Source organism: Sphaeramia orbicularis, chromosome 16, assembly GCF_902148855.1.
Source record: "Sphaeramia orbicularis chromosome 16, fSphaOr1.1, whole genome shotgun sequence".
Taxonomy (NCBI): domain Eukaryota; kingdom Metazoa; phylum Chordata; class Actinopteri; order Kurtiformes; family Apogonidae; genus Sphaeramia; species Sphaeramia orbicularis.
Window position 1 is genome coordinate 52,255,645 of NC_043972.1, and position 22,003 is coordinate 52,277,647.

Sequence of the window (22,003 nt, forward strand, 5' to 3'; positions counted from 1 at the left end):
TTCTTGCAGGTCATCCATGTTCAGAACGAAAACAAAACAGACACGACAATATAGTGGGAGAGGTTTAGTGATTTTTATTTTGACCTGGGCCTAAAATACAAAGATATTAAAACAGTGCTTGGCAGTAGACATGGGTTCGATTTTAGTGAGAGACATCTAAGAAGATTCTTCAGTGGGAGAGGACTTTCCCGTCGCAAAGCGCATTTGAATCTTGCGGTCCTGGTTGATTTCATTAAGAACCAAAACCAATACTCTGGACAGCTTAACAGGTATAGATGGATGTACACGAAATGCAGAGAATGTGGACTACAGGTGAGAAAAGAGGATGAGATTGGCATTAAAGGAACTGTACATCCATCTATACCCATGAAGCTGTCCAGAGTATTGCAGTTAACCCATAAAGACCCAAAAATCCATCACTGACTGTTACGGCTACTCTTGCAGATATAGCGTATTTAGCGTGCATTTAGTGGTAGATATACTGTCTCACTCCTCACTCCTTCAACATGACAGTCAGACCAAGGGGAGGACCAGCTGTCCTCTCTCCCTAATCACAGGAGGACGATGGTCCAACCAGGAGGAGGGTGTGAGCAGCTGAAAACAGTCAATCAATCATAATTCATCTAAAACTATCAATAGTTAACCAATATTGCCATTGGCTTTATTTTGATTTACCATTATCCAAAAAATGTATAAATAATATAAATAGGCTTCAACACCGAGCAAAATCATCTACTGATCTAAACTACAGTGATAGAAAACTATATCTTGAGACTAGCAAGCTATAATCCTCAACCAGCTCTGGTTACAGCCATCAAACTAGCGTTGTATCTATTAGTTCTAGTCAACGATAGATAACGTTAGTCTGGTGAACTGATAAACGGATATGGATGAAAACGTATTAATTATGACAACAGTGTCTAATAACTAGTTAGCGGGCTGAAGTGATCACTACACGTAGGCTATCTTAATCTAGGTTTTATATTATGGCCACAGCAGCCCTGTCTGCCCGAAACGTACTGTGCTGTGGGATTTTGGTCATTTATTACCTCCGCCAAGGAGGTTATGTTTTTGCCAGGGTTTCTTTGTTTGTCTGTTTGTCTGTCCGTTAGTGTGCAACATAACTCAAAAAGTTATGGACAGATTTTGATGAAATTTTCAGGGTTTGTGGGATGGGATAAGGAAGAAGTGATTAAATTTTGGTGATCGGGGGTGGGGGGGCCCACGGGGGGGGGGGGGGGGGGGGGGGGGCAGACCAGAAAATGTCATCAAAATCTGTCCATAACTTTTTGAGTTATGTTCCACACTAACGGACAGACAAACAGACAGACAAACAAACCCTGGCAAAAACATAACCTCCTTGGCGTGGGGGGGCCCACGGGGGGGGCCACTGATCAGCCTTGGCGGAGGTCTGCGCTCTCCGAGTGCTTCTAGTTCTTCATATTAAACTTTGTTTCATATATGGCGTACTATGTTTGGCCAAACAGGGATGCCCAGCATCTGAAGCCTCAGCCATGCTGCTCTGTGTTTTCCTCTATTACACTACACAGCATGCGGGCATGACTCAATACTAACGTGCTCAAGACCCAACGAATCGACTGCCAAATCTGTTGCCAACTCTTCTAAGATTCAATTTGGATAGATTTAATTGATTAGTTGTAGCAGCACTAATATATATTTAAATTTATTTGGTGTCTTAATATGTGGAAATTATTTCAAGCTCAAATGTTCTACTTTTGTCATTAAGTTGTTGACATTACTTTTACTTGTTCACTATTATTTGACATGTAGCCGGATGACGGTGGAGTGAGTGAACAGACTCAAAAACAGAAGTATAAATTATATTATCTTCCTCTCCGTGTCAAACCAAATTCCTGAACAACCATGCTGATTGGTCCGTCACCAGGTCAGTACTGGGACATCCTTTGCAAATGACATTTACAAAGACAGATGATCTTAAAGAATGAGCCTAATGGACTCGGTTTTGACACTAAGCTGACCTTTTGCCTCTCAACATCTGTGTCCCATTATTCTTGCTTATCCAGAGGTGAAGATGAACCCAGAAACGAACAAAGGACTGAATGATAAAATCCCTATATGTGCCATGTTAATAATGTATTACATTATGTGTTAATGTTGATTAACTCAGCACGTTAACTCTTTTATGCATGTAATACTTAAGCCATTTGCCTGACCTGTGGTTTCACATATGTGTGTCCTGATCATGTTCACGGTAAATTATGTGAAAGTAAGAGTATCACTGCTTATAGCATGTCTGAATAATCATGCTATTATTTTACTGATGCTTAAGTGAGGTTACAGGTGATGTACAAAGTTTAAGGATCTTATTTCAGGATCTTATTTAAGGTTGGGAGAAGTTTTCTTACAAGTCTGCATGAGGTCCTCTCTCCCTCTCCTAAGGGGGGGAGAGAGAGATGATACTCTGAAATATGTAAATGACCGGCAAAAGGAGGCGTTTTCCCGCCGAAAACAGACAAAGAAGGCAACGCCCCAAGGCATCGATAACTCATCTATATGCACGAGGAAGGCGTGGCAAGCTGGTTTTTGGACAAACTATAAAAGTAAATGAAACCAACTTTTCAGCAGAGCTTTTTCCACCCTCGCTGCTCTCACCTAAGCAAAGAGTCTTTTCCACCTCTCCCAGGCTCTCACAGAGCAGAGCTTTTTCCACCCTTGCTGCTCTCACCTACGCAAAGAGAAGAGCTATCTCCACCTCTTCTGAGCTCTCACCTACGCAAAGAGCTTTCTCCAAGGAGTCTTGACCATCTCCTTGGCTCTCAGAGCTGTTCTATCCTCTAAGCTCTCCAAAGAGCTTTATCATCTTCGCTGTTCTCCATCTTCTCCTGGTGAGCTTTCCAGAACCAGCCGCCAGAGCCAGCTGTGAACCTCCTCCAGCCAGCAGAACTTCAGAACTCCAGACCTTCAGGCCTCCAGCGCAAGCACGTCACTTCACAGCCTGTTCCTGCTTCGAACTACGTCAGAAGACTTCATCCATCTGCCGTCAAGGCCGTGCCAGTTGCTGCATCCGCACCGCAACAACTTGTAAGAAAACTTGCTCCTGATTTATCTGAGTTGGTGTTATTCCAAGTTAAGTAGGTTTACCTCAACGTAACCTCACTAACATTATAATCTCTTGAATATAGCTGTCTGCCAGCTTAATCTACATATTCTCCTGTCCATAATCTCCTGCTCCTTTGGTTGTATTTGTCTCTTGTCTTTATGTTATTAGTGTGTCTTAGTTTAGTTAATAAAGTATTTATATGTATATAAATCCATTGCCTCAGTTGTGCTTTGTGTACTGTTATTCACACATGGGTTCATCTGTGCAGTCAACGAACTATCAACCTATGCAAGATTTCCAAATTATTGTTTTGAGTTGATTTAAGTTTAAGTTTGGTTATAAATCTATAATTAAATTAATCAATAAATCAACACTCAATTAATAAATAATTTGGTATCCTATTCTTGCTACAGACATCACCTTAAAAACTTTTTCCTCATATGTACCCTATTTCCAAAATGGTTCAGTTTGTTAAAATGTGAGGGGTCTGCAACTGAATTCTATGACTTCCAAAAATGTTGCCGATTTTATCAAATTTCAAGAATTTTTCCAGGCCTGGAAAATTAGAATCAGAATCAGAATTGCCTTTATTGTCATTTGACAGTACAAAGTACATCAAACGAAATTGAGTTCGATGATTAGGGACATCGGGCCACTGCTCCTAGTACAGAGTACAACTAGAGCGCTGCCACAAAACCCTTTCTTTGAAAATTGCAGTGAAGAACAAAGATAATGCAAAGCACAAATATAAGACATCATACAGTTTTCACACAGTACACGTGGACACATGCTGGAATTTTTTCATGGACTTGAAGGGAATTGGGGGACAGCGTGAACATTAGGCAGACAGCAGACGTGAAAAAAAAAAAAAAAAAAAAAGACGGAGATTGACAGCAGATTGACGAAGCCCCTCCACGGTTGCTCTAATCCCTCCGCAGACTGGCCCGTGATGTAATCCAACTTCTTATATGAGTCCGCAGCCCGTCCGGCCAGGTCTCGCACACTCTCCCCCGTCTGCATCACCGCCTGTTGTAATTCCTTCACATTATCACTCACTGCTCCGAAGTGCTTCTCAATTTCCACCGACAGCAGCGGGGTCTCTTTGCATGCTGCTGTCTTGCTGATTTTGCGATAGATCAGGGCCATTCCAAGACCAATCAGAAGGTGTCCTGCTATCATAAATCCAAATAGGTAAATATCCTCGATGTCCTCCACCGACAAGGCAGGCAGACAGACCACCCTCCACTTGTCCCAAGCGTCCCTGGTGTATCCGGCTGCAACTGTCCCATCAGGGCAGGCGGGCTCCCCAGTACCATTCTTCCTTGATGAAAAAATCATGTCAATTGCGCTGAGTGACCAGTTGATCAATTACATGTTTGCTGTTTGAGAGCTCAACAAGCAGAGGATTCAAAAGTAAAGTAAGTCAGACGCGACACTGCAAGGCCAAGCAGAGTGGGGGAGGCAGGAAAAAAAGCAGCAGATAGTAGAGCTCAGAAAAACGCGTCTGCTCTCTTCGAAGGACAAGACAGAAAGCTGTTAATATTTCATGAGTTTTGCATATTTTTCATCACATGGGAAGTCTGCTATTAGTGAATTAGTGGTAACAAGACAATTAAGTTCACTCAATGTGTTTCTATTTTTAGCTCACTGGCCGATGAGCTATTGTGAAGGCACTGTGTCCAGCCTTGTTGTTAGCAATTGCTCCAAACATCTTCTCTGACAAAACTACTGGTCAGAGTCATATCAAATTTTATATGTAACTTCCTTGGGATAATGTTTACAAAGTTTGTTCACAGTTTTGAGAAGTTTTGATTTTTGATGAATTATTGAAAAATAAAAAATTGTCCTTTACCATATAATAATGGTGGCTTATAACATGTAAGTTAGAAACATCAATATAGTTACTATTGAGCACTGATACAAAGTCATATATGGACTTTCATTTAATCAGTTGAGTTATGTTCCAGTGAAAGTACCATCAATTTCCATTGGGAGATTGATCTCCTGCATCAAGACCACAGGGCTCTAACATAGCAGCAAAACCTGACAACCTCTCAAATTCAACTTGTTAATGATTCTTGATAGAACATGCTGGTGAGCTACAGGGCCATTGGTCCTATTTTTTACTATGCATTTAGGGTCTGATTTACTAAAGGTTTGAGTGTGTAAAAACGTGCACAAATTTGACTGTGCACACAGAAACACATTGAAGCTTACCTAGTAACAGGGCGCACCGAGGGTTGCATCTTTCAAATGGGCAAAATAGCTTGCACAACCCATTTAGCATGTTTGCCTTGATGAATATGCAATATGGGCATTTGTGTGAGAATGCGCAAAATTAGTGGGAGGACTGGATGCCAATACTTATTGCATTTGCGCAAAGTGACTTACCAAACCTGAAACTGATTGCGGTGGCTGATTTTGCATCTATATTTAGCACATCTGAAAAGCAGGTTTTAACAAGCACAGCTTCGTGCAAAACTGGCTGCAGCTGTTGTGGTGAGGAGGCGGCATAGGCACAACGAAAAGTAACAGAAAGAACGACTTTTCTGCTTGCGTCAACATTTTTACATTAATTTAGATGTATGGTCTACCCTGCAATGCCATTTTAGAATGATTTGGGGCCAGTCACAAGGAGGAGTCATGCAAAACCTTCTATGACAAAATTCCTCACAATGTTACTTTTCCTTGTGTCTGGATCATTCCATCGCACCATTACCATTAGTGCTGGCATATCCCAAAGCAGCTTTTCCAGTGTACTGTCTCCATGACAACAAACCAGTAGCGCATGTAAAATCCTCAATTAAATAGGGGGGTCTCGAAGACTTTGCACCTGTCGTCATTTGTGCAGGCAATCTTATACCCCTTTTCCAACAAAAAGAACCTGGTGCTAGTTTGGTGCCGGTGCAAGGGCCAGTACTTAACAGGTGTCAACCTGGTGCCTCCAAAGAACAGGTGTGCTTTTCCATTGGCCAAGAGCCAAGTGGAGCAAAGTCAGAGCCACATCATTACATCATTGCCTGTCAATCCAGAAGCGAAAAACACATTCACTCTGTGGGATTTGTGATGAACATAAATATCTGGGTTTCTATATTACATACGCAGAAACATAATTCATGGATAGTCTGTAAACAGATAATTAGTGAGGTCAGCAGAGCAGTATTGTTACCCAAGTTTATGTGACGCATTGAAAAACACGGACAAAATGAACTTTTTGCATTTCAAATGGGTTTATTCACACTTAAGTAAAAGAAAAAATAGGCTCAAATAAAAAAATGCTTTAAAATTGTACAAAAGAGAAGAAAAATCAAGGTGCTGTTGCTGTGTGAATCTGCTTCCTCATCCATGAGCACCAACTCTGTAAAGAACAAAACAAAGAAACTGTGCTTTAATTGGACAAACTTCCCCCAATGTGGACAATAACCCTGTCTACCGTAACACAGTTAACTACTTGGTTCAGTTCTGCCTTTGATGAACCCACCGAGAAAACATAGTTTCAGAGACAACACGGAAATGTTGTTAGCTTGTTAGCATACCAGTAGCTATAGTGTTTTAACAACCGTAATGTTTGCAGCTCGCTTCAATCTCTAAAGTTGACTTTTTGTGAGCCATTAACCATGTGTTTGAGAGACAAAACTTACCAGTATCGTTTGCCGCTGTTTGACCAAGAGACTTGTCCACAATCGGAAGCTGCAAGTCCGTGGCTCCTGTGAGTTCAGGGCACCAGGAGCCTGATTCACCGTGCCCCTAAAACCGAGTCCAGCAGGTCCAAATGCAGGATTGTTTTCAGCCGGTCACTGCGTCCAAGCTGTCTTTTCTGGTCCCTGTAGTCTGTCTTTAGTTTGTTTAGAAGCTGGTCCTGGGTCCAGTCATAGCCATCTCTCTTTATATTTTTTCGAACACCAGTTTTGTGCGAGAGGCTCCCTCCAACTTGTCTTGGACTTCGGATGAAGACCACAGTGCCAGAAGGCATCGGGTCTCCTCCTCAGTCCAATGCTGCTTGTTTTTGCCGTCTATAACAATTTCTCTAAAAACTAAACTAAACTAAAAACCCGATGGTTGTAGTTTTAAAAATGGCATTTTATAGCTTTCGCTGTTCCTGTTTGGGTCTGGAATCCAGCCCACCTATGACACAGGGGGTCGCATCATTGATTCTTAGTCTGGCCCCAGTTTAGCCCAGCTTGAAGTTGGTGCTTGCCTGGAACCTTTTTGGGGCCACTTTGGAAACGGTTTGGCCGGTATTTAGGAGGTGGAAACACAAAGAACCAGTGCTAAGTCAGGCACTGGTTCCGAATCAGCCCTGGAACCAGTTTGGTGGAAAAGGGGTGTTAGTCGATCACCCATGACATGCAAATCAATAGCACACTCATTTATTAGTGCGAGCAAGCAAATTTACTCCCGTTATTTGTGATACTAGTAAATCGGGCCCTTAGTAGGGGTGCAACGGTACAGGTGGCCCACAGTTCGGTCCGTACCTCAGTTTTTGGGCCATGATTTCAGTACATGTTTTGTGTGTAAAAAGAACTTTTTTTTTTCCCCCAAAATTAAATTTCTTATTTTGCTTGTCAGCAAAAACTGAATTTTACAGTAGGAACAAATTATATCACTGTACTGACTAAAATAACACTTTCTGTACTGAACAAAATAACCCTTTCTTATTCCTTGCTACCTGTATAAGTCATATAAAACAGGCATGTACACAAACAGGGCCCAAAGGATGCTTTTTAAAAATAATTTCCTGTTCTGCATAGGGATGTAAGAGAAAACAGCTGAAATCTCGCTCCATCATGTCAGCTAGTGATGCAAAGTCAGAAATGCCCATTTCTTCTAAGCTGCCCCTCTTCAGATCGATTTATTTTATTGAATTTCTCTGCAGAATTTATTGTTATTCTACATACAGTAAATGTCATTGCCTGTACTGTATCCTCAATGGTACAATAAATCAATCATTAAGGAATATGACATCCTTTTTTCATTAAGTATATAAACAATATTTTGGTTTTATTCTTATAGACCCTATCGAAAGAGAAATTCAGGTTCTCAGGAAAATTGCCGCTTATCAATTAATCGTTAATCGATCGATAAGGTCAACCAACTAATGATTAATTGATTAATCAATAATTTGCATACCAAATGTCAAGCGAGAGAGAGCGAGAGAGAGAAAAATCAATTGCAAAACTGAAAACCCGCGGTCCATAAGGGCAGATTGTCCAGTGCAGGGCGGACCGAATGGTACACAGTTTTCCCCGAGTACTGTTGCATCCCTGGCCCTTAGTGTCCTGTAGTTCCTTTGCTTTGATGATGAATATTTTCTTGTGATACCTTTGCTTTGTTGCATTCTCAATTTAGCTGTCTCAGCCTCTTGCTTCTCCCTCAGCTCTTGTAGCTTCTTGCAGACTTTTTTGTGTGTGAACCAGTGCATCTTCTGGCATGTGTGGTCACAGTAGATCACCTGTCACAAAAGATATTTAATTGAGAACACGCAATACTAAGAACTTTAAAAGGGTTATAAAAACAGTTGAAAATAATCAAGAATGTAGGGCTGCACAATTCTAGCCAAAAATAACATGCCGATTTTTTTCCTATAAAAACTCGATTTTCGGGTAAAACTACCAAAGACAAAAGAAGTCGGCATGTTGTTTTCATGTGCAGCCACAGTGCAACACACTGCTCCCATTTTGACGTGTGATGATGTTTGAGGTGCTGAAATAAGTTGGTTGTGCTGCTGTCTTCGACAGATATCGCCATCACGCAGAGTTTGCAGCGAGGAATGGTTTGGTCTTCATTGGAAACTTCAAAGCCATACCAATTCCACACAGCCAACTTGTTGTTGCTATTTTTAACCACAAACTTCTCACTCACCTTAGCAAATGCCATTTTTGTACTGGTGTGTGGAGACCAGAGACTGTTAGGAGGAGGAGCCTACAGTAGTCCAGAGGCACGTGGCCCGAAGACATGAGAGAGATGAAATTCGATTTGACCATTACCCTTTTTTTAAACATCGTCCTAATTAAATAATCCAATTTTGATTTAAAATCAATTTATTGTGCAGCCCTACAGTAATGCAGTATATATATAGCTCAAGGAGATTTTGTAAATAAATAAATACTGGAATGTTGATAGTCACCATTTTACAGATAGAACATCTCTTCTCAGCTCCCTTCTCTCCACATGATGTACAGAACTCTGTGTCCATGAAGCCCACCTGGCCAGTGATAGCCTGAGTCAGCACTGACAGAGCTGTCGGGTCATTACCCTGAGATGAAGATGAGAGGAAACAAAGCAAACTGATCAGGATTCTACTTACATCAGTAAACTTATTTCTGGATCCATTAAATATCCAAAAATAAGAATGAATGCAGATGCGTTGTTCTCTGACTCACTATCTCCACAGGAGCAACGCTGCGGACCAGCTGCTGCAGCAGGGTGGCGTCGCAGTACGGAAATTTACGAATACACTCTCGGATAAACTTCTCCTGATACACCGGGAAACCGTCTGTATCTTGACCCTTCAGCAAACTGCAAATACAATGAGGAACATCCTTTACAACACAAATGGAGAGTTGGAGAGCATAGAGCTGTAGGCAAGATGTTCCTTAGGTTTACTGAAATGAAAAGCTATTTTAATCAGAATACATTATTAATCTCAGGGGGGAAATTATTGGTTGTTACAGTCTAGTGATGTAATAATTACCAGTAAAATGATAGACCACAGTAAAATTTCCAATGGTTAGTATTACCATTTAAATTCTAATTATTATAATAACTGTGTTCGATTACCGCACTCATGGTACTGCTCATTTCCTGGAGAAGCTGCAGCACTCGAGGCGTGCATGCGCAGTTTGCAATGTTTGGCCTCTTAAAACCTGATGGAAGACACAGAGCTCCAGAGATTCATGATAGCGGGCTCCTGCACGGACCCGGTCCGTCCGAGCAAGGGCATGTGCACAGACCCAGTCCGTTCGAGCGAGGGCACGCGCACGGACCCGGTCCATCCAAGTGAGGGCACGCACACGGACTCGGTCCATCCGAGCACACATATGCATGGACTCTGTCCATCTGAGTGAGTGAGAGGACCTGGTCCGCGCTAGGGTTAACCCCTCCCCAGCACCCGCTGCTTCAGATACTCAGAACAGAGAAACCTTCTCAACATAGATACTCAGGGCAAACATTTTAAGACACTCAAGTAAGTAAATTAGGGCGTTTTCACACAGCTTACTTGAGTCCATAACTGTGTTTGCTGGACCCCCAAGTCTGCTTATGTGAATGCAGCCGTTCCGTGCTCAAGTACTGTGCCAGTGTCCAGTTGAGAAGGTAGTCCTGGGCCTGGACTGCCTGTACTCCAGCACAGTACGTTGCCGTGTGAATGCAATCCATGCCCAAGTCTGGAAGTGACCTAATCACCACTCCAACAAAGGAAGTGGGTTAATCACCACGAGACCGTAGACAGCGCTCCTATTGTCTCCTGAAAAACCCCGCAGATCTGCTCGGCACGGGCTCACCTCATCAACCGAAGCACTCGGTAATATATCAGGGACAACGAAGGTCACTCTTCTTCACTTTGCCTCAAACAGGCTAACAGATAGGTAAAGGTTTGTCTTCTTCTGACTTCCGCATTTGTAGGATAGCAACAGAACACTGCCACCTACTGTTTTGGCCCCCACCCATTCTTACTCAGGCATGGGCCACAGTACGCGTGTGTGAACACAACATCTGCGGGAGATGTATAAACATATCCAAGTATGGTATGGACTCGAGTACGCTGTGTGAAAACACTCTTAATAAATTAGAACAGCAATTTGTACAAAATGTACTAGACAAAATGTTAATAATAATAAAGTTATAAAACATTTTATTTGTATTGCGCTTTTCATGACACTCAAAGACACTTTACATAAAGCAGATAAAAACAGAAACCACAGACATTATTAAAAACAGATAAAAGCATGTGCAAAAGGCAGGGATATGAATATAAAACAATGAAACATTAAACGCAGTCTTAAATAAGTGAGTTTTTAAAAGGGATTTGAAGGTGTTGAGGTCGGGGTAGTGTCGGATGGTAGGCGGGAGGGAGTTCCAGAGGGTTGGAGAAGCAATGGAAAACGCTCTATCCCCCCAGGTTCAGTGCTTGGTTTTCAATGATGGGACGAGGAGGTGAGCAGAGGAGGATTGGAGGGTGCGGGAGGGGGCATGGGGCTTAAGTAGGTCGATGAGGTGGTGGTGGGGGGTTGGAGGGCTTTGTGGGTGAGGAGGAGGATCTTGAATGTTATTCGGTGTTTGACAGGAAGGCAGTGGAGATGTTGGTGGACGGGGGTGATGTAATCGCGTGATCGGGTGTGGGTGAGGAGATGAGCAGCAGAGTTCTGAATGACTTGGAGTTTGTTGAGGAGTTTAGAGGGTAAAAATGTTGGATGACCTTAAGCGCCTCAGGAAGTAAAGATAGCTTTGGCCCTTTTTGTAGGGTACTGATGTGTTCTTTGTCCATTGCAGTTTATTGTCAATGTGTACTCCAAGGTATTTGTAAGCCTCCACTATTTCCACATCAACCCCGTGGATGGAAAAAGGAGTCACAGATGTCTTGGACCTCCTGAAGTTCAAAATTAGCTCCTTGGTCTTCATCACATTGAGCTGCAGATGGTTATGCTCACATCATGTGATGGAGTCTACAGCAGCTCAGTACTCCATCTCCTCGCCCCCACTGATGCATCCTACTACTGCAGAGATATCAGAAAGCCTCTGAAGGTGGCAGGTCTCAGAGCTGTAGCGGAAGTCCGTAGTTTAAAGGGTGAAGAGGAAAGGAGAGAGGACAGTTCCTTGTGGGGCCCCAGTGTTGCTGACCACCATGTCTGACACACAGTTCTGCACAGTCAGGTAATCCACAATCCATGACACAGGAGAGGTATCTACCTGCATTGTTGTCATTTTCTCACTCAGGAGTGTCAGCCTGATGGTACTGAATGCACTGGGGAAGTCAAAAACCATGACCCTCACAGTGCTCGCAGGCTGGTCCAAGTGAGCACAGACATGACTAAACAAGTAGATAATGGGATAATGGCGTCCTCCGCTCTGAGATGGGGCTGGTAGGCAAACTGACGGGGGTTCAGATGTGGTCTGACCATGGGTCGGAGCAGTTCCAGGATGAGTCTCTCTAGGGTCTTTATGATGTGAAAAGTCAGCGTCACATGTCTGTAATCATGGGGGCCACTGGGTGTCTAATGCCATGTTTCCACTACGTGGTACCGGCTCGACTTGACTCGACCTTTCTGCGTTTCCATTACGAAAAAGGACCTGGAATTTGATACCTGGTACTACTTTTTGGTGTCACCTCTGCCGAGGTTCCAGGACTGGGGACCAGATACTAAAAGGTGACGTGTAAACACTGCAGACCACTGAAGGGTCAGAGAGTCGTCTCTGTGACCTGCCGTTTTACAAACAAGAGATGCGGAAGTTTACAGTAAATATAGCGGTAGGTTAATCCACATGTTGACAGCCTGAAAACTACACCATGGTCAGTCCAGCAGATTCAGATGAAAAAATTCAGCATGAGCTTGACAAGACAACACCCAACAAGCGAGTTTATCTGCAACTCTCTGAGCTACGACACGGAAGTAACGCGGCGCATCGCTATGATGTCCGGGTACTGTAAAGTCGGTAGTATCCTGTAATGGAAACAGTCCCCGGGAATAGGACCTAGTACCCGAGTCGAGCCAAGCCGAGTTGAGTTGAGTCGAGCCGGTTCCACGAAGTGGAAACGTGGCATTAGGTACAGGAATTAGGCATGATGTCTTCCACTGCATTGGGACCCTCTACAGACTCATCCTGAAATGATGATGAAATACTCGACAAAGCTGCGGGGCACTGGCTTTAGGGACATGGGGGCTCACCCCATCTGGTCCTGCTGAGTGGAGTTTCCCTATTTATCTTTGAACCTGGTCATCAGTGAAGGTGGGAGCTGAGGGAGGGGTGTCAGGTATATTGCAGGAGTGTGTGAGGCAAAGGGGAGGGAGAGGGAGAGAGAGTGGTGTGGCTGGCAGTTGCAGACTGCCCACTGACACATCAGTAGGAGGAGGTGGGTTGTGACCAGGTGCTGCTGTGTCAAATCTGTTAAAGTACAAATAACTACAATTAACTCATCGGCCCTGTTCTCACATCCATCACCTCCTCTGTTGTTGGGTGGTCTGAATCCAGCAATGGTCCTCATACCACTGCAGACCTCTCTCATGTTGTTCTGCAAGAGTTTCCACTCCAGTTTTCTCCTGTAGTTGTCATTTGCTTCTTAGATCTTCACTCTCAGAGACCCCTGAATCATCCACACCTCCTCTCTACTGCTCACCCCAAAGGCCCACTTATTGTCACTGAGGAGGGCTTAGGTGTCTTTTGTTATACACACCTTGTTGTTTGGGTAACAGCAGATAGTCCAAGTTGGAATTATGGAGTCAGTGCAAAAGGTGATGCAGTCCATAATACACTCTGAGAGCTGCATGATGATGATATCGTTGGGCTCACTAAGTGCCTGCCACTCTGTCACCTCAAAACATCTCTGTAGTTCCTTCACAACCTCCTCTGACCACCTCCTAACACTCCTTGTGGTCACAGACTGCATCTTAACCATAGGCACATGAAAGTGAAGTAAACCAGGATGTGATCTGACCTACTCGGGGCGGGGGGGGGGACTGTACATGTCCTTGGTGTTCGCACACAGCAGGTCCAAAAGTCTGCAAGCGTGCTGTGGCAGAGTGTCACATGCAGTTGTGGGGTTGGCAAGAGGAGGAACATAAATGTCCACCACGATGACATGGGAGAATTCTCTAGGCAAATAATATAGTCTGAGTTCAACAGCACACAGTTCAGTGTCCAGACTGTATCTCTGCTCTTTGATGGTGATGTGACCAGGGTTACATCACCAATTATTCACCCGAATGGCAAGCCCCCCTCCTTTCCACTTATCCCTCCTGGTACAGCTTCTGTCAGCCTGGACAGTGTGGAAGCCCTCGATAAGTCAGAAATATTCTGATTCAACCAGGTCTCTACAAAGCACATCAAACTACACTCCCAAATAATCCCTCTGACTCCGGACCAGCGCTGTCAGCTCATCCAGCTTATTAACCAGTGACCGAATGTTCCCCATTACAATAGAAAGGAGACACAGCTTATATGACCTCCTCTCTGTAAACCTACTCTGTCTCACCTTCTCCTCTTCTGCCATCCACCTCTGCATCCTCACTGTGCTTTTCTCCAGATTTCATCTGGTATGTCCATAGATCCAGCTGACACGCCAGCCTCAGAGCAATCGGCTGATCCCTGGAGTAAATCATCTGTTCAGCATGGAGTGGCTGTGCCACAGTCCCATCACTCAATGAAAAGGATAAAAACTCTCTCAACCCACATGTTTGAGACAATAGATACTTAAAATTAAATTCAATCCAATTTTATTTGTAGAGCCCAATATCACAACAAGGTTGCCTCACAGGACTTTACAAAATTAGTTGAATATGAAAACAAACAACAGTTGAATAAACAGTAGATCAAGGAAATGGATTTACATCCTGGGCATCCCCCATCCTTCATCCTTAGACCCTCCTTCTCTGCAAGGAAAAACACCAAAAACCCAGTTGGAAAAGAGAAACCTTGGGGAGAACCACAGTGATCGACTCCCATGGATGGACATGCTATAGATGTACCAGGACTGATGGCATTAAAACACAATTGCAACTAAGTACTAAAACACGTAATAAGAAAGTAAGGGGGAAAAAAGTTAAAAAGTATGGGAAAAGGCAGGAGCAAATGAAACAGGCTGCATGCTGGTTGCTGCATACGCACCAATAAGGACAGTATCAAGGCCAGAATGAGGAGAAACTACTTCAAAAATTATGACATAATATTTAGAGAAAAAAATCTTACAAGAATATGTTGAAGGGGAAAAAAAGAGGTTAAGTTTCACTGTAAAGATAGTAAAAAAAAAAACTTTTTGTATCTTCTGTTTCATGCAAATAAAAATGTGAATTACTAATAATTTATTCTTGTAATCTGACTCCATACAGTGATATGATGTAACTAAGATGATTGTCTCTAAATATTTTTTTAACCATAGTATACTCACTATTTTCAGAATATTCTAACTCAATATTACTGATGTCTGTCCACTATCTCCCCCCTCTGCCCCTGGACTGTAAACCCACCCCCACATTTACACAAGGACTTCAACTATTTTGCATACTAGACTTACATTCTGTGATATTTCTCACTTCTGCTACTGACTGTCTTATGCACTTTACACATTGAATAATTGTCATATCTGCTGCTGTTTTGTTCCATTATGCACCTCCTCACCTCACAACTGTTACTGTATTGCACTACTGTCATTATTGTAAATAGATTTGAATTACTTTTTTATATTCCATTATAGTTATAGAAAACATGAATATGGCGGCGCACACAGTTGCAGCAGCTCTGTGTTCTCTCAGTTGGTGCTTTATTTGGTTGTTTAGATACATGTTGTTTTGTGTCCTGAGTACTATCTGTCAGGCGATCAACATCTACAGCCGGCACGATCTCCTTAAGATAGGAGTTTGTCACGAGTGGAGTATTACATCAGAGTTTCTCCGCTCACACAAGACAGCACAGCGACCCAGCTCTCCATGGATTACCATCAGTGCAGGGAGGAGGCGAACGCATCACAGAGAGAGGAGGCAAAAGCGGGGCTGCAGGGTTAGTGCACTAGCCAGGCTACGGAAGCAGCCACTCAAACCTCCGCTTCCCAGGCTGTTTCTCACAAACGCCGGATCCCTCACCAAAAAGATGGATGAGTTGAGGCTACAAATTGCAGCTAACAACACCTTGACTGATAGCTGCATACTGCTGATCATGGAGACCTGGCTTCAACCACTTATCCCGGATTCTGCGATTGAGCTAACAGGCTACACCACACAGCAACGTGACAGGACAGAGAGCTCTGGTAAGAGCAGAGGAGGGGGGCTGTGTGTGTACGTGAATAACAACTGGTGTACTAAAACAGTGACTGTTGACAGCCACTGCTCCCCGGACTTGGAGTATGAGACTGTGAAATGCAGGCCTATCTACCTCCCTAGAGAGTTGATTGTCGTCATGGTAACTGCCGTTTACATCCCACTGGACACTAATGCTAAAGTGGCTAGTAGTCATTTATATAGCAGCATTAGCAGCCAGCAGAACACATATCCTGACGCTGTACACATTATAACAGAGGACTTCAATCATGTGGACTTGAAATCAGTGCTCCGAAATTCTATCAACATGTTGAGTGTGCTACTAGAGGAAATAACACCCTGGACAAGGTCTACTCCAACATCAAGCTGGGCTACAGGGCCAAACCACTACCTCACTTGGGCCAGTCTGACCATATGTCTCTGCTGTTAATCCCAGCATATGCCCCTCTTAGGAAAACTGCACCCACCATCACAAAAACTTTAACGACTTGGCCTGACGGAGCCTCGCATCAGCTGCAGGACTGCTTTGACAGTACCAACTGGGATGTGTTTATACATCAAGACCTGGAGGTGTTCACGGACAGTGTACTGTATAGGAACAGTTACAGTGGACAAACGAATCCAGGTATACCCCAACCAGAAGCCTTGGATGACCCGGGAGGTCCAGCGGCTGTTGAAAGACAGGAACATCGCCTTCATGTCTGGAGACCAGGCTCTCTACTGTGTGGCCCGGGCTGACCTGAAGAGAGGCATCAAAGGGGCCAAGTTGGACTATAGGAGGAGGATTGAGGAACATCTGGAAAGTAACAACAGCAGGCAGGTGTGGCAGGGAGTCCAACATCTTACCAACTATAGGTCCACCTTGGGAGCTGCTGAGGGTGATGCCACGTTGGCAGAGGAGCTGAACATTTTCTTTGCCCACCACGAAGTGTAACCACCCGAGGAAACCACATCACACTCCATGGTCCACAGCAACTTCACCCTCACAGAGCATGAGGTGAGATGCACACTGCAGGCCGTGGACACAAGGAAGGTGACTGGACCTGATGGCGTCTCTGGGCGTGTACTGAAGGACTGCACAGACCAGCTGGCTGGAGTCTTCACAAGGATTCTCAACCAGTCCCTGGCCCAGTCCACTGTCCCACCCTGTCTGAAGTCCTCCTCCATTGTCCCCCTGCCCAAGAAACCTCACATCTCCAGCCTCAACAACTACTAGCCAGTCACTCTCACCCCGGTGGTGATGAAATGCTTTGAAAAGCTAGTCCAGGATCACATTAGAGCACTCCTACCAAAAAGCTTGGACTCACACAAGTTTGCAGACAGGGCTAATAGATCCACAGAGGACGCTGTAGCTACAGCCCTCCATGCTGCACTGTCCCACCCTGAGCAAGCAGGGGACCTATGTGCAGATGCTCTTTGTGGACTATAGCTCTGCATTCAATACCATCCTTCTTCATAAACTGGTGAGTAAACTGGAGGATCTGGGCATTCCATACCTCACCTGCAGGTGGATCAACAGCTTCCTCACTCGTAAAAACCGGAGGGTGAGAGTAGGCCATTACACATCTACGGCCCTCAGCCTCAGCACCAGCTCCCCACAGGGCTTCATGTTGAGCCCCCTGCTGTACACTCTCTACACGCATGACTGCACCCCTGCTCATTACAACAACTTAATATGAAGTTTACAGATGACACTACGGTAGTGGTGCTCATCTCTGGGGGGGATCAGTCTGCCTATAGAGACGAGGTTGAACATCTAGCAATGTGGTATAGTGACAACAACCTGTTCCTCAATACATCAAAGACCAAGGAGCTGGTGATCGACTACAGGAGGAAAAAAAACTGACATCCCACCACTCATCATCAACGGGGACTGTGTGGAGAGGGTGTCAGACTTCTGCTTCCTGGGTGTCCACATCAAGGAGGGTCTGACCTGGGGTGTGAATAGCTCAAAGGTGCTGAAGAAGGCCCAGCAGAGACTGCACTTCCTGAGGGTGCTCAGGAAGAATAACATCACACAGAAACTGCTGGTGTCCTTCTACCAGTGCTCCATACAGAGCATATTAACATACTGTGTTTGTCTGTGGTTCATCAGCTGCACAGCAGCGCAGAGGAAAGCGCTCCAGAGGGTCATTAACACGGCACAGAAGATCATCGGTTGCCCCCTCCCCTCACTGGACATCCTTCACAGTGCCCACTGTGTCAAAAGAGCGCAGAGCATTGTGAAGGACACCTCTCACCCTGGACACTACATATTCCAATTGCTGCCATCAGGCAGATGATACAGGACAATCAGATCACAAACAAACAGACTCAAAAACAGTTTTTATCCAACAGCAATAACCACCCTCAATGCTATAAAAAGCAATCCTTAACACAACACATATATACAGGGACGGGGTCAGGCAATGATAGAATGAATGGCTGTGTGTGTTGGTTTCTGTAATTATTTACTATTGTGGTGTTTGTGTCTGCGTTGTTTTTATTATGCACTGATTGTTTGACACTTTTTTCATTTTGTTGTTCATGTTTCATGTTGCAATGACAATAAAGACTATTCTATTCTATTGCAGTTTATCTTATTCCACTTCATTTATTCTTATTCTATTTTTACCTCTTTTTTTAATTTAAATTTGCATTTAAGTTGCAAGGTGAGCATCGAGAAACAGTATCTCAATTCTTTCAAATCAAATCAAATTTTATTTATATAGTGCCAAATCATAACAACACTAACACTTTACAAATAGAATTGTTCGAAACCAGACACTCAAGCCAATTTACAGAACCCAACAGAATCCTCCAGGAGCAAACACCTGTGACTGGTGACACTGGTGAGGAAAAACTTCCTTTTAATAGGCAGAAACCTCAAGCAGACCCCGACTCCTGGAGGATGCTTGTCTGCTTTGACTAGTTGGGGTTATAGAGAGAGGGTAAAGGAAGAGAAAAAGAGAGAGAGACTGAGGGAGAGGGAGAGAAGAGGGGGAAGTAGGGGAAGACATATGAATGCAATGGATTAACAGCATCTTTGTATGTCCTGTAAATCTAGTGAACTGACAGTAAAAATCTTTGATTCTCTAAATATCCAAGTTTGACCCCTTCACTATGATACTGTAGTATTACAAATTACATTACAGTACATAGTACTATGTACTAAAACAAAAACTTCAAGTCAACAGGTGTGATAAACCAATCCTGATGTGACTGAACGAGACACGTCCTCACCTCTTGATGAGTCCATCCAGCTTATCATCACGGTCCTTGAGGAAGGAGGCACATTTTCCCAGCACACAGCTGATGTAGTGCATCTTCATGGCTAAGACCTCATTCATGTCCTGCTGCTTGATGCACTTCTCACAGATGAGCTCCATCACTCTTCGACATTTATCCAGAGCCTCGGCCTCAGCCAGCAGGGGGTTATCCTTCACTAACAGCACCATCTGCACAACATAAGACACACTGTAAGGGCATTTTCAGACTGGGTATCCGGATTCGTGCTGTACCTGGATATACTCACATCTTTGCCACAGATGTTGTGTTCACAAGCACGTATCGTGGCCCATGCCCAAGAATGACTGGGTGTTACAGGGCCGAAACAGTAGGTGGCAGTGTGGAAGGAGTTCTGTAGCTATCCAACAAACGCTGAAGTGACAAACCCATACGACATCAACTGAGCGACTGTTCCGTTCACAGGCAATACTTTTCTATCTGTTAGCCTGTTTGAGACTGTTACGACCCATAGGTGGGTCTATGTCTCTGTGGGTGTGTGCATGTGTCTGTGTGTGAGTGGATGATGTCTTGCAGGTGTGGAGCTGAAACTAGTCCACGGATTGGACCAGCCAGCTGAAGGCAGACCATAGATGCAACAGGATCTAGGCCAGTACCCCGTCATCTTTCCTCCACTCCCAACCCCGTTCGTCTTTGATTTGTGAATGCAGCAGTTAGGGGCGGGCTGCCCAGTTTGTTGAGTTACGTTTGTTATTTTGGCTTTGGCCCACCCCGAAGACAAAGCTGCAGTTATGCTTAATTTATGTATCACATTTATTCATATCATTTGTAAAGAAACACGTCTGTTTAAATGCACAAAGCTGCATCCTGGCGGTTTATCTGTGGCTTGGGAGTGAGGGAAGGTGCCCACTTATTGATGTCATGCCCTAGGATCCCTAGCCGGGGCATAACAGAGGCAAAGAGAAGAAGAGCGACATTCATTGTCCCTGATATATCACTGAGTGGTTTGATCGATAAGGCGAGCCTGTGCCATGCAGATCCGAGGCTTTTTCAGGAGACAACAGGAACGCTGTCTATGGTCTTGTAGTGATTAGGTCACTCCCCTTGTCAGAGTGGTGACTTCTGGTCTCGGGTACAGATTGCTTTCACACGACAATGTTTCATACTGGAGTCCACGCAGTCCATGCCCAGGACTACCTTTTCAGCTGGACTCTGGTACGGTACCTGTGCATGGAACTTTTGCATTCATAGTGATAAAATTAAGTCGATTCTGGGGTTCAACCGACTTGGATACCCAGTCTAAAACAGCCTAAAATTCACCTACTATCTTTCTTTTTAAGAACAGGCTACACAAACAATATTAGATATCTTTGTGAAAGTCTCTAATAACTAAATAGTTAAGTATTTATTACCAGAGAGGGGAAAAACTGCTGAACTGAAGTGAATTAAAGGTCCTGTACTGACTTTCTGCGTTGTCTTAAAAAAGTCTAATTTTTAGATATAAATGATATGAATGACACTGAAGTCATTTATGAAAATGACTGAATACTTTGCGGAAAAGCTAGAGCAAATGCATATTATTGGGACATGTCTTACAACACCGGTCTGTGAGGAACACTTAGGAGCTCTGGAGTAAAAGAGACATAGAAGCAGGAGTTGGACTTTCAAAGTTTGGTTTCACTTTCGTTTTCACGCCAGTTACTAAACTACACTACAAACGGACATTATGAAGTTTGCTTGTTGTCTTGTTGCAAATGTCACTTTGCACCCTGCAAGTTACTGTCTGGAAAAAAGAAATGCAGAGTTGTAAAGAGGATCTGCTCTTCAGTCATTAGCTTCAAAACGCCTTGGCCAGAGTTATGCCCTTATGACAGCAGGCACTAGTGCTCATGAGAAGCAGAGTCTTTGTCCCTTAAAAACACCACCGATTCTGGCCAAAGGTGTTGCTGCAGTCCACTTTAAACGAATTCTCTGTACAGGACCTTTAAATGAAGCTGTAGTGATATTAAAATATGTTTCAGTTTGTCTCACTTCTAAAAGTCCAGACAATTTCAGTTCACGTTAATGGATGTGCATGTGCTATGACTGACTACATTTTCTTCCTACTACTTTGCCTCGCCAATAAGAAAATACAGAAAACTAGCTAAAAAATACTCTGGCAAAGTATGGGTGCGCCGACTGTGAAAATTCTAGGATGATAATGTTTGAAGAAATATCTTAGCATTATAAATTGTCTCTTTTGTGCTAGGGAATCAAAGAAATCTTCATTATAAAAAAATAACTGAGGTTTGTTTTTTTTTTCCATGTCTTTTAGCCCCTCATCACACTATGGTTGACTGAGCACAAATTGAATCATTTTATATGACAAAACTTTTAATATCACACAACAGATTAACAGATAAAGAACACTGACAAGTGGAATCAGTAAAATGTCATCTTATTTTCTGAAAACCAATGTCAGTCATTGGCTGACACATCTGTGCATCCTACTGCAAAACAAATAAATGTCTGGCACTTCAAAGACAAATCACAAACTGCTTCAATTTTTAATGTAAGTCCCATTTTGTCTGGTTTTCAGTATGACCCAGTGTGATTAGATGCCCTCTTCAAAAAAAATCTGCTGTGTGCTCAGAGTAAAAACATGGATACAAATGGTAAATAATGCATCAGTAATGACATGTTTACAATTACATTTATCTCCTCACAGGTCTGAACTGCAACAACCAAGTGT

At 43.6% G+C, this 22,003-nt stretch overlaps 1 protein-coding gene across 3 annotated transcripts in view; it reads right to left on the reverse strand.

Moving 5' to 3' along the window:
• ankmy2a (ankyrin repeat and MYND domain containing 2a) overlaps nt 1–22,003 on the reverse strand; it is a 55,473-nt gene that overhangs the window by 15,937 nt on the left and 17,533 nt on the right. For 2 of the 3 annotated variants that reach the window (XM_030157628.1, XM_030157627.1), the window contains exons 6-9: nt 19,270–19,484; nt 9,466–9,601; nt 9,210–9,338; nt 8,405–8,534 (exon numbers count right to left, since the gene is read on the reverse strand). In XM_030157628.1, the coding sequence (XP_030013488.1) occupies nt 8,405–8,534; nt 9,210–9,338; nt 9,466–9,601; nt 19,270–19,484 (610 nt within the window). Of the gene's footprint in view, nt 1–8,391; nt 8,535–9,209; nt 9,339–9,465; nt 9,602–19,269; nt 19,485–22,003 lie in introns of all 3 variants that reach the window. The other variant, XM_030157626.1, reaches the window with a different exon arrangement.